The sequence below is a fragment of the Hevea brasiliensis genome, chromosome 11 (genome assembly GCF_030052815.1).
Source record: "Hevea brasiliensis isolate MT/VB/25A 57/8 chromosome 11, ASM3005281v1, whole genome shotgun sequence".
Classification (NCBI taxonomy): domain Eukaryota; kingdom Viridiplantae; phylum Streptophyta; class Magnoliopsida; order Malpighiales; family Euphorbiaceae; genus Hevea; species Hevea brasiliensis.
This window is the reverse complement of record NC_079503.1, coordinates 98,136,273-98,149,562: the sequence shown is the minus strand read 5'-3', so window position 1 is coordinate 98,149,562 and position 13,290 is coordinate 98,136,273. Positions and strand designations below refer to the sequence as shown.

At 32.0% G+C, this 13,290-nt stretch overlaps 2 protein-coding genes and 1 pseudogene across 2 annotated transcripts; 2 read left to right on the top strand and 1 right to left on the bottom strand.

The window, feature by feature from the left end:
* Nucleotides 1–1,716: 1,716 nt before the first annotated feature.
* LOC131169018 (peroxisomal membrane protein PMP22-like) lies at nt 1,717–5,186 on the bottom strand (annotated as a pseudogene).
* Nucleotides 5,187–7,892: 2,706 nt separating this feature from the next.
* On the top strand, nt 7,893–9,350 carry LOC131170490 (probable F-box protein At4g22030). The gene has a single exon (XM_058129520.1). The coding sequence runs from the start codon at nt 7,893–7,895 to the stop codon at nt 9,150–9,152; it is 1,260 nt and encodes a 419-aa protein (XP_057985503.1). The 3' UTR covers nt 9,153–9,350.
* Nucleotides 9,351–11,103: 1,753 nt separating this feature from the next.
* LOC131170489 (probable F-box protein At4g22030) lies at nt 11,104–12,588 on the top strand. The gene has a single exon (XM_058129519.1). The coding sequence runs from the start codon at nt 11,186–11,188 to the stop codon at nt 12,458–12,460; it is 1,275 nt and encodes a 424-aa protein (XP_057985502.1). The 5' UTR covers nt 11,104–11,185; the 3' UTR covers nt 12,461–12,588.
* Nucleotides 12,589–13,290: the final 702 nt, after the last annotated feature.

The window sequence follows — 13,290 nt, the reverse complement described above, 5'->3', positions numbered from 1 at the left end:
TTAATGGCTGAAGAATTTATGTCCATTTCTTTAAGAATTTATTAATTTACGCGGTATCCTTTCATTGTTTTATTCTCATAATAAAAGCTCTATTCCACGTATTAGCTAATTTTCAAGGATTTTAAAATTGTAATAAAATCTGAACACTTTGTTTGGCAAACGCTGAATAAAAGAAAATTTTTTTTCTATAGTTAATTGTAATTAAGGATCATCATGTCACTTGAATTAATTAGCAAGGTTAACAATTTCCCATTTGAAAGAAGCAGCAATGATTTTTACGCGCACAAGGCAGAAGCACTTTGGAAGTTAGCTAGTGTTTAGGAGGTCAAAATGTTAATGCTGGTTTGAAATATGAAGTCCAATTTCAATGTTCAACATCTCACATTTCTGAATTCATTCACATATCACCTGCCTCAACACCATTTTTCCTTTCACATGCAATTAACCGAATTCATACTCAAATTGTTACAAAACCTGTTGAGCCAAGAAACCTTTTGAGCCATATATTGTGTGAATGGCATAGGGGACTCATTACTTTAGACATACTGGTGACATCCTTCAACATGTCTAACCTTTCGTCAATACCATAGACATTGCTCGCTGATTTAGAAATACTCCCCTGCAGAAATACATTCCATTTTTTTTATATATTTTATGAAGAGAAAGTTAAAATAGAAATCTAAGTGCAGTACATACGGGAGGAAGCAGAATTAAAGGGAGACAAGAGTATACACCAGCCACATGCAACGACACTGGAAAATGATCACAGAACTGCAGTGGCACATACTGTTGACATAGCCACCACACAACCAGACAGAACTGCAGTTTGAATGATTGAGGTTTTATTACAGTGAATAGTTTAATATTTCATGTAATAAAATTACCACAATCGTATCAGGCACAGAGCGTCCATGACGTGAACTGCATTGTTGGGTATTCTTTTTTATTTTTTTTAAGTTTTTACATGCATCCAGGGTCTTTCTGCATTTCACATGACTGTTGCAGCAGTAACATTCTTGTCTGTAACAAAAAGTACTAATTCTTAGGTGATGGCTAAATTCACGCCTAGCCTGTCTCTGTATGCTGACTTTGTCTGATAATATGGCAAATCTTAGACTTTGTAAAATGATAAAATTTTATGTAGAATCTAAAGGATCAGATTTAAAGAATCGTGCAAGGAACAAATTTATATTTTGAACCTTTTGCTTTTGCTAAAGCACCTAACCTCTTGTCAGAGAAGTGACGCTTGTACTAGCATACCATCTTGGCAACTGTTTTGGTATCCTTCTTCCCTTCGAACATTTTATCCAGCATTATATGTAGGAAATGCCCAAATGGCTCAAGATATGCAAACCCAAAAAGCTGATTTAGCCATGTTAGGAAAGGTTCAAGATAAAATGCATACTTCGAGAGCTCGTTACTGTATACCAATTAGGATAATATAGCATTTCAACTAATGGAGCTTAGAGTAGACCCTAGATCATTTACCAAATAAACTATACTTCAACCACTACAATGACCTCTTTTGCTAGACTTCATTGAATTCTTACTAATCCAGGTAAACTTACAGTAAATTCCATAAAATTTTAAAATGATAGCCGTAGTTTACCTATGATAAAAAAACAATGTTTATACTCCATTATACAGAGTAGAGGAAGGCAAATTTGTGGTGAACAGCCAGAAACATATCAGAACTTCTTAGCATTGTTGATGGATTCAATACAACTTCTCTTCCTTTCTAGCAATACCTTCACCAAGTAACATTTAATGTTCAACAAAAATTCACTATTTTTATGACATCACATCAGTTTTTTTTATAGTTTATGAAGAGAAAGTTAAAATAGAAATCTAAGTGCAGTACATACGGGAGGAAGCAGAATTAAAGGGAGACAAGAGTATATACCAGCCACATGCAACGACACTGGAAAATGATCACAGAACTGCAGTGGCACATACTGTTGACATAGCCACCACACAACCGGACAGAACTGCGGTTTGAATGATTGAGGTTTTATTACAGTGAATAGTTTAATATTTCATGTAATAAAATTACCACAATCGTATCAGGCACAGAGCGTCCATGACGTGAACTGCATTGTTGGGTATTCTTTTTTATTTTTTTAAAGTTTTTATATGCATCCAGGGTCTTTCTACATGTCACATGACTGTTGCAGCAGTAACTTTCTTGTCTGTAACAAAAAGTACTAATTCTTAGGTGATGGCTAAATTCACGCCTAGCCTGTCTCTGTATGCTGACTTTGTCTGATAATATGGCAAATCTTAGACTTTGTAAAATGATAAAATTTCATGTAGAATCTAAAGGATCAGATTTAAAGAATCGTGCAAGGAACAAATTTATATTTTGAACCTTTTGCTTTTGCTAAAGCACCTAACCTCTTGCCTAACAACGTACTTGCACCATTATTTTAAGTGTTTTCATTCTTAGAATCAAACACCCTGTCAGATCAATCAAGGCTTCATTGAGCAGAGCTTGTATGAACTTACTTTCAACGATCACACAGTAGTAAATCATGAAAAGCATGTTGCTCCAAGGAGAAAGTGCCAACCGCTCCAGCACTGCCTGAATTTTATTTCATTATTTTGTAACAAGCAAACTTCATCTAGGCAGAGGAATGATGTAATCTATTGATTGGCATTCATGCAAAGCATTTTAGGTTGAATGTATTTGACAACAAAATTCATCATTAGATTGGAAAATTTAAACAGATTACTAATCATTGTCATTGCCAACATGGAATAAGAGAACTAAGAATGGGGAATTTTACAGTTCAGAGAAGTGACGCTTGTAGTAGCATACAATCTTGGCAACTGTTTTGGTATCCTTCTTCCCTTCGAACATTTTATCCAGTATTATATGTAGGAAATGCCCAAATGGTTCAAGATATGCAAACCCAAAAAGCTGATTTAGCCATGTTAGGAAAGGTTCAACATAAAATGCACACCTGTAAATCAGCATATTAGATTTGCCATGTAAGCATGGCTACATATGAAGATCCAACAGTGAAGCAAATTCCACAGGCAGCTAGAGTATCATTTTTTTTTTATTCCACGTAGTTCACAAAAGGGCATAGACCATAGACAAATAAGCACCTAAAACCATGTTGAGGACATGAAATCTTGGCAGGTCTGGCCATACCAATGCTTTTTATGCTCTGCTTTTTTCAGAGCTACATTCTTGTGGTTGTAAACCCAAGACTTCTACAACTGCAACGACTGCAGTTGTACTTGCACTAAACAATAATCCCTTGATGATGCTTGGGATAGAGGTTGGACATGTCAACCACTCCCCCAAGAGGAGAGATGTGTTTCCCAACCGAAGAAAAAATATTGAAGACCCAACACATGGATTCAAATATATAAATTTCAATCCATATTCATACAATCATAAAATCTCCATCATATTTGTTTCACTAGTCTACCATATAATTATATGAATAACATAAACTATATAGATTATTCACAGTCTAGATATGCACCTTATTTGCAGAAACCAATTACTCTACAAATGAATAAAAAAGAGAGTCTTTTAAAAAGTCGAGTAATGCCAATATACAAATCACTTGCACAATGTGTGTTTTTCTTGCCTCATTAATAAAGACAAAACTTGGTTATTTATAAGTCCTGTCACCTTTTGGCTAATAATTGCATCACATGTATATAACTATTAAGAAGAGTAGCATCTCTTCATGTAGTTACATTTTTTAACTAATATACATGATTCTTGGATTTTGTCACCTTTTGGTAATGCACATGACTTTTCATGTGATTGTTCTTAGTTCTTATTTTAAGTCTAACAAATTCGAGTTGACCCATAAGAGTGACCCAAACAATATTTCTAACATCTCCAACTCACACATGATGGTCAACTTTTATTTCAAATTCTATAAATTTCATACCTTACAAATAGATCTTATGACAAGTGCATACTTCGAGAGCTCGTTCCTGTATACCAATTAGGATAATATAGCATTTCAACTAATGGAGCTTAGAGTAGACCCTAGATCATTTACCAAATAAACTATACTTCAACCACTACAATGACCCCTTTTGCTAGACTTCATTGAATTCTTACTAATCCAGGTAAACTTATAGTAAATTCCATAAAATTTTAAAATGATAGCCGTAGTTTCCCTATGATAAAAAAACAATGTTTATACTCCATTATACAGAGTAGAGGAAGGCAAATTTATGGTGAACAGCCAGAAACATATCAGAACTTCTTAGCATTGTTGATGGATTCAATACAACTTCTCTTCCTTTCTAGCAATACCTTCACCAAGTAATATTTAATGTTCAAAAAAAATTCACTATTTTTATGACATCACATCAGTTTTCAACTAAGTACACCGTACTAACATAAAAGAATCTCGTTGAACAGAATATCAGTTTTCAACTAAGTACACCGTACTACCATAAAGGAATCTCGTTGAACAGAATATGCAAATATGCCACTGAATCTCAACCTTTGTAATTTATTGATTCTTTAATTGATTTGAGAAGAAGCCGTCTGAATTGAAGTTTATGTATGCCAGAGATTTCTGTTCTACAGTGTCAATGGACACTGATGACTAACAGCACCCCAGCTGTAATTGTCCTGCATTACAAGTGAAATCATTTCAAAATCGATCAATCAAAGAGCACAATATTCATGAACAAGAACAATCTAAACTCCATGTTAAAGGAATCTCGTTGAACAGAATATGCAAATATGCCACCGAATCTCAACCTTTGTAATTTATTGATTCTTTAATTGATTTGAGAAGAAGCCGTCTGAATTGAAGTTTATGTATGCCAGAGATTTCTGTTCTACAATGTCAATGGACACTGATGACTAACAGCACCCCAGCTGTAATTGTCCTGCATTACAAGTGAAATCATTTCAAAATCGATCAATCAAAGAGCACAATATTCATGAACAAGAACAATCTAAACTCCATGTTAACCCCTATCCGGGTAGTAGAGTTCAATCTTCCACTTCGGGAAATTAAAAAGATAGAAAATTTGATTGCTTCCTAGCCTCAATCAAGACCACCCCTCAAAAATAGAGCTGAAATAATCAAGAAAACACAAAGTGAGAGAATAAATGGAGGGACCTTAGTTCTCAAAGGATGATGCTGAAGCTGTAAAAAATATTGTTGTAGTCCCTTCTTCGCCACTAATTCCATGTAGGTTCTCAAGGAAAGAGTGATTTATTACTGCTTGGACCGCTTTCTACTCGATTTCTCTTGGCAAGCTAATAAATTTATCTTTGTTGTCTATCTCTGGCTCTAAAATGTCCATCTTGCGTTGTAAAGACGTAGAAATTGCAGGTCGATGTGTGCATCTGAATAATCCTAGGATACTCACATAAGGGTCAGCATCTGAATAATCAAATTAAATTAAATTTTTAATTAATTAAAATTTTAATTACTTTAAAAAATTAATCAAATTAAATTACATTAAAATTAATCAAAATTAAAAAAATTTAGTTAATTATCGATTATAATTGAATTAAGCAAAAAATATAATATATATTAGATATTATTAATTAATTATTAATAAAAATATATTTATAAATTTTATTTATAAAAGATAATAATATGATTTATTTTGAGTAAAAGAATAATTACAAGGTAGTATTATTATAAAATTATAAAAATAATAATTATAAATAATATATTATTAATAAATTATAATTAAACTATTAATTAATAAAAATTTAATTGTTTTATTTACCAAATTATACATAATTAAATTAATAAGAGAAAATCAAAATTTTTTAGAATTAATTAACAAAAAATAAAATTGAATTAAACTTACCCTTATTGAAATAATTGAATTTTATTAGTTATATTTATTTATTTTTTTTAATAATAGAACAATGTACATTTCTTTCTTCACTTCGTTTTGGATATGGCTTATTGTGATGACAAATTAATGGGTCGCATCAGAAATAAATTTTAATACTTTTTATATTTATATATATATAAATTTTTAATAAATTATAAAAAATAAAATTTAAATTTATATAAATAAGAATATTATTCTTAATGTATTTGATAATTTATCACTTAAAATTAACCTAAATACTTTTAAAATTTTTCTTTTTTATTTTAAAAATTGAATTCATCTTATGGTCTTCATATGCTTTATTTAAAGTAAGCCCTCAACCATCAAATTATTGATTCGAGGACCATTAATTTTTTTTTCTCTAGTAAATGTTTAATGCGAAAAAAGGTTAAATTAAAATAAAATAAATTTCCTCCCATGTTTTTGTATAATTTATTTTTCTTAATTTTATTTAGAATTAACAATAATAAATTTAATTTAATGATATTAGAAATTTAATGATATTAGAAATTTATTGTGTTGACAATTTATTTTGTAACATTAGTAAATTATCTTATAATTTTTTTTTTCTAAAAATAAGTTTATAATTGAAAAAAGTTTTTAAAATTTTTTTTTATATTATTTAACCTTTATTCATTTTTGTTTTCAAATCAGCTTAAGTACATTAAAATTAATACCATTAAAAAAACCATACGAGATAGCTATTGCATTTACAAACTTGCCATTGATCATATATACATGGATTGAATTTTCCAAAATTAGTGTGACCTGTTAATCTGATTCAAATTTAAGACATATGATAAGAACTATTTATTAAATATATGTATCTTATATTTTTATATTTTGAATCGATTTAATATAGATAAGAATTTTTGCTCGTGCAAAATAATTATTACTACTAAACAAGAAAAAGAAAAATAGAAGTAATTAAGATCTTGGATTTGATTATTTAGCAATAGCAATATCAAATGGGCGTAAATTTTAACTCATCTTTTGAACTATTCAAAGCGAAGAAAAACAAGAAAAGAGGAAAAAGGTATTTACTTCAATTTACACCCCATGTTATAGCTTCAAGACTAACATTAATGTTTCATCGCCAAGAATGCAATGAAAGTGGGTAAAAATTAAAATTAAATAAATATATTTTTTCTATTTGACATTTTACCATTTCAATTATTTAATAAAAAGTTCTTAGGAATCTCATATCGGTTATGAAATGTACGTGAGTATGGGTTATATAAGAATAAATATTCTGTTAAAATTGTCATAATTTTAATAATGATTCATTTTCGTCACTACCCTCTGTGTATGTGTATATTATCTCTAACAAAATAAAGGCAAAAAGCTGAGAAGAGAGTCGATGTACGTAAGTCTGTGATAAAAAAATCGAGACAAACCTATCTACCAGTAAGTTGAGTGTGCGTAAGTGTATATGAGAATTATGACTCTATTAAAATTGTCATGGTTTTAATAATAATCCATTCCTGCCATTAACTTATATGTGGGCGTGTATTCTATCTCTAAAAATAATTATCTAATAAAAATAAAGAAGCTTTGATATCTTGATAAAGAAGCCATAGACTACGTACGTACTAGGAATTCAAAAAATTGCAAAATTCTATAGTTTTATCCAACGCAAGGCAGCCGTAAGGGTTAAGACCATCTCAACTTATGCCGTGTGGGGAGCGATAGGAAACAGCAATGAAATGGGAGATGATTATGCATGATGACCTAATTCATTATATCATACAATCCAATCTAACCCAAGCTTTTGAAAAATTATACCCTGAAACTGATTTAACATGAAAATGAGGAAGGAACGAGTCCAGTCAAATGGGCATAGTCATTAGTCAGCTTGATCAAGCAGCCCATATTTTCAAATTTTCAACCCCCTTCTCTTCTCTTCGCTTATATATTTGGTAGTACGAAACTATCCCATGCTATGAGTTATAAATAGGTTCCCTTTGTGTCTCTCCACCTCCATTATCAGCTACGTAAAGAATAAAATTAAAGCACACAAGAAAACTACAAGAAAACCATTCATGGCTTCCCTACAAACTTCAGGTCTTCTATTCTCTTCCTCATCAAGTACTACTTCTTCAAAAAGGATCAATGCTGCTATTTCTGTCCCTAAACTTCCTAAAATCCGTTTCCCACTACCTAGAAATTCGATTAAGGAAATGATTTTAAGAGGTTCCTTCTCAAACACCGTCCCATTAGAAAAGAATGCCGCCACCACAACAATAGATGAACCTTTCATCAATTCCACTGCTGCTTCTGCTAAGGAAATTTCCCAGCTTTATGCCATCTTAGAGACTGTTGCTGATAGGGCTGAGATGCATAAAAACGTTGGCGAGCAACGTGACAATTGGAATAAACTTCTTTTGAACTCCATTAACATGATCACTCTCACAGCTACAACCATGGCTGGTGTTGCAGCAACTGGTGGGGCAGGAGCTCCTCTTTTGGCATTGAGGCTGTCGTCAACACTCTTGTTCACTGCAGCCACAGGCATGTTATTTATAATGAACAAAATACAGCCCTCACAGCTTGCAGAAGAGCAACGTAATGCTACAAAATTGTTTAGGCAGCTTCAGAGCCAAATACAAACGACACTTGATCTTTATGATCCTGCTGAGTTGGACGTGAAGGATGCAATGGACAATTTATTGGCTCTTGACAAAGCTTACCCACTTCCTTTGCTGGGGAAAGTGATTGAAAAGTTTCCTGCAAAATTTGAGCCTGCTGTTTGGTGGCCCAGATCTCATGACTTCCAAAGAAAAAGCAAAAGACCTGGAAAGAATGAATGGAGTGAGGAGCTGGAAGCGGAGATGAGGGAGGTTATTGAAGTGATAAAAGGAAAAGATACAGAAGATTATATGAGGCTAGGAAACTTGGCACTGAAGATAAACAAGATTTTAGCCATCTCAGGTCCATTGCTCACAGGCATTGCAGCTGCTGGGTCTGCATTTGTGGGTAACGGTTCTTGGGCAGCAATAGTTGCAGTGGCTGCAGGTGCATTAGCTGCCACAGTTAATACATTTGAGCATGCCTGCCAGGTTGGTATGGTGGTTGAAATGTACAGAAACTGCGCTGGATTCTTCTCACTTATGGAGGAATCAATTGAGTCTGCACTAGAGGAAACAGAATTGGAGAGAAGAGAAGATGGAGAAATGTTTGAAATGAAGGTGGCTTTACAGCTTGGAAGAAGCTTATCAGAGCTTAGAGAACTTGCCCAAAATTCTTCATCTTCTCGTATATACGGAATCGAAGTAGATGAATTCGCTAGCAAACTCTTTTGATGTTCATAATTTTTTTTTGTCCATGTTTATAATCTAATTAGTTCATTCTTTTTTATGAAAACTTCTTTTTGTATATATCTTCTGAGAGGGAAATGTATTCTATTAATACTCTGGAATCTGTTTATTCTTCATGCCCACAGAAGAGCGTTTCTTGTTTATTCTTAGCTTAGTTCTTGCTCTCAATTAATTTTATACAAATCGTTCACCATTTTGTTATTTAATGTTCTATTGATAATATTTTTCCATGAGTGATCTCTAACTCAATATGTAATTATGATTCAACAGGAAATATAAATCTTAATATAATTTGCAAAATAGAACATGATTAAACATAATATTAATATTACAATAATATTAAAAAATCTAAAATTCTTTAGTATATATTTCTCTTTCAAAAACAATTACGAGTTGCAATATGTATAAGATTGCTTAACGATATTATAAAATCTCAAAATTAAATTTAGTTGAATTAAAATAAATTTACTTATTTTACAACATTTTTTTTTGAATTTTTTTAATGTTAGAGTCTTAGGAAATTTTTATTAATGAAAATTATTTTTTAGTTAAATTAATGAAATACTTTTTCCCTGAAAGAAAAAGTAATTAAGACATTTAATTAATAACCTCCTAATTTAAAAATAAAATCATTATATATTAATAAACTTTAGCTGCTAGAATCATCTTTAGAATTATTCTGAGATCGAGTTATAAAAAAAATCATTATATAAATTTTCAAAAGTTTACAAAATGACAATAAGGGAATAACACAGATGCACGTTCGCAATTATAATTAAATTTTTATGGTAATTTTCTTTCATATTTAAATAGTATGAAAAAATTAAATCTTATAGCTTGGTTCAAATATTTTCACGGCCACATTTATTGAAGGATTTTTTTTATTATATATATATAAAAATAACCATTAATAATTTTAATATTCTAAAATTCCTCTTTTAATATATATATATATATATATATATATATTACACTAAAAAATTATTAGATTTAGCAGTAATTAATAATTTTTACTGTTAAATATATAAAATTTATTGTCATAAATTTATTACAGTAATATCTAAATTGTTGCATATTATTACTATAAAATTACTTTCGTAGGTATTTTATTAAAAAAATTGTGATTATTGTAAAAAAAATAATGTTGCATAAAATTTTTAATAATAACAAAGATTGCTGCCATATCTTTTTTATATACTATGTAGCAATAATTATTCATATTTCTGTTTTATATGTTAGTTTTATAAATAACAAAATTAATGCCATTATAAAATTTTTATTGTAAATTCTAACATTTAGTAAAAAAATTATTTTAATAGTATACCATATAAAAATAATAAAGAAATAATGTTTCCATAGTCAAGAACCGAAAAGGGTATAAAAATTATAATAATATCTTTTTGATTATTTATTTTGACGTAAATTAAAGTATGAAATACGAAACCTTAAAAAACTTAGAAATAATTATCAATAATTTATATGGGTCTAGACTAGAAATTAAAAATTTCTAATTTGATGCATTTTAATCCATAGGGCTGCCGTGAGGAGACCTCCTCCATCTATATTGGAAGGGAAAGAACTATATATGAAGTGGGAGAGGACATGTAACTTTTGAAGGAATTTGATATATGTATATAGTTTCTCTGAAGTCAAAGGCATTGTTATAATTAATCAGATGTAGAAGTTATTTTAATATTAATAGCTAGAGTGTAGCAGCGTATAATTAATAAGTTTTACTCTGTCATCCATGGCTCCCAAGCCTTAGCTTTCTTGGGAGAATATATAATTTTGAACTGGAAAATTATGAAGGAATGAGTCCAGTCAACTCAATCGGGCAGTCCATATTTCCAACCATGACCGTTTCTCTTCAGTTATGTTCGATATACTACCCCATATTATAAATAGGTCCTTGGGGTCTCTCCATTTTCATCCATCATCAGTTCATCACCTAACCAGAACATCAAAGAAAGAAACCAGGGAGATAACTAAAGAATTTACGCTCCATATCCATCGTATGCATGGCTTCTTTGCAAGCTTCAAATCTCCTCTCCTCCTCCTCCTCAAGGGCATCATCTTCATCAAAAAGAATAAATGCTGCAATTTCTGTCCCTAAGCTTCCAAGAATCCTTTTCCCAGTTCCAAAAACACCATCAACAAACTTGGTTGAGGATCTGATTTTAAGAAATGGGTACACAAACACAATCCCTATAGAGAAAAGTACTGTGACCCTTCCCAGAATAGATAAGGAACCTTCTGTCAATTCCTCAACATCTAAAGCAACAGCCAAGCTTTATGCTATCTTAGAGGCTGTAGCTGATAGAGTGGAGATGCATCAGAATATGGGTGAGCAACGTGACAATTGGAACAAACTTCTTTTGAATTCCATTAACATGATCACTCTCACGGCTACAACCACGGCTGGTATTGCAGCAACTGGTGGGGCAGGAGCTCCTCTTTTGGCTTTGAAGCTATCGTCAACACTCTTGTTTACTGCAGCTACAGGGATGTTATTTATAATGAACAAAATACAGCCCTCACAGCTTGCAGAAGAGCAACGTAATGCTACAAAATTGTTTAGGCAGCTTCAGAGACAAATACAAACTATCCTTGCTCTTCATGATCCTACTGAGTTGGACGTGAGGAATGCAATGGACAAGGTATTGGCTCTTGACAAAGCTTACCCCCTTCCTTTGCTGGGGAAAATGATTGAGAAGTTTCCTGCAAAATTTGAGCCTGCACTTTGGTGGCCCAAACCTCATGACTTCCAAAGAAAAAGCAAAAGACCTGGAAAGAATAGGTGGAGTGAGGAGCTGGAAATGGAGATGAGGGAGGTTGTTGAAGTGATAAAAGGAAAAGATACGGAAGATTATATGAGGCTAGGAAATTTGGTATTGAAGATAAACAAGATTTTAGCCATCTCAGGTCCATTGCTCACAGGCATTGCAGCTGCTGGGTCTGCATTTGTGGGTAACGGTTCTTGGGCGGCAATAGTTGCAGTGGCTGCAGGTGCATTAGCTACCACAGTTAATACGTTTGAGCATGCTGGCCAGGTTGGTATGGTGGTTGAAATGTATAGAAACTGCGCTGGATTCTTCTCACTTATGGAGGAATCAATCGAGTCTTCATTAGAAGAAACAGATTTTGACAGAAGAGAAGATGGACAAATGTTTGAAATGAAGATGGCTTTACAGCTTGGAAGAAGCTTATCAGAGCTTAGAGATCTTGCCCAAAAATCTTCATCTTCTCGTATAGATGGAGTCGAAGTAGATGAATTCGCTAGCAAAATATTTTGATATTTATAATTTTTTTTGTCCATATTTCTAATCCCGTTAGTTCATTATTTTTTGTGAAAAAATTCTTTTTGTATACAGAGGGAAATGTATTCAATACTCAAGAATCTGTTTATTATTCATGCTCAAAAGAGATCGTTTCTTGTTTGTTCTTAGCTTAATTAATTCCTGCTCATAATTTTTTGGTAAACAACTAAGGAGTGACACAATATGCATGCAATTAATCGATAGCTGTTTTTAATTTTTTCTAAATTATTTTTTTTAAAAAATATTTTATACTTATAAGTGTCAAATCACCAATATACCTCCAATAATTTTTTAAAATTTTAGGGAGCTAATGGCCTTCTGGCCCAAGTGTGGCTCTATCCCTGTGATTAATGGATGGCGGCGAATCCAATTCCTTAACAAAGCCTATTTGCTTTCCTAAGAATATGTTGGACAACGTTTGAAGAGCTAAAAGATTATTAGCAATAGAACTGAGAGATGAAGCAAGGCACCAAGTTCGTGCATAAAACCCAAAGACACAGCAATTTGGATGTAAGTGCGGCGAAATAACCAACAGATCAAGAACCTTTTGAACTAAAAACATGAGAATCTACTGATGTCTCTAACAACAATTTCATGGGTCAAATTCCTGATGTCCAAGGTAGGTTTGATGCAGACAGCTTTTCTGGTAATCCTGGACTGTGGAAAACCATTACTAAACACATGCCCACCTTTAGCTGCACCCCCATTTGCAGAACCATGAAAAAAAATCTTAGTTGTTCTAAACACACTGCCTTCGCCATTATGTTAATTAGCCTGTTCAATTGCTCTGAAATAATGTACTTGCA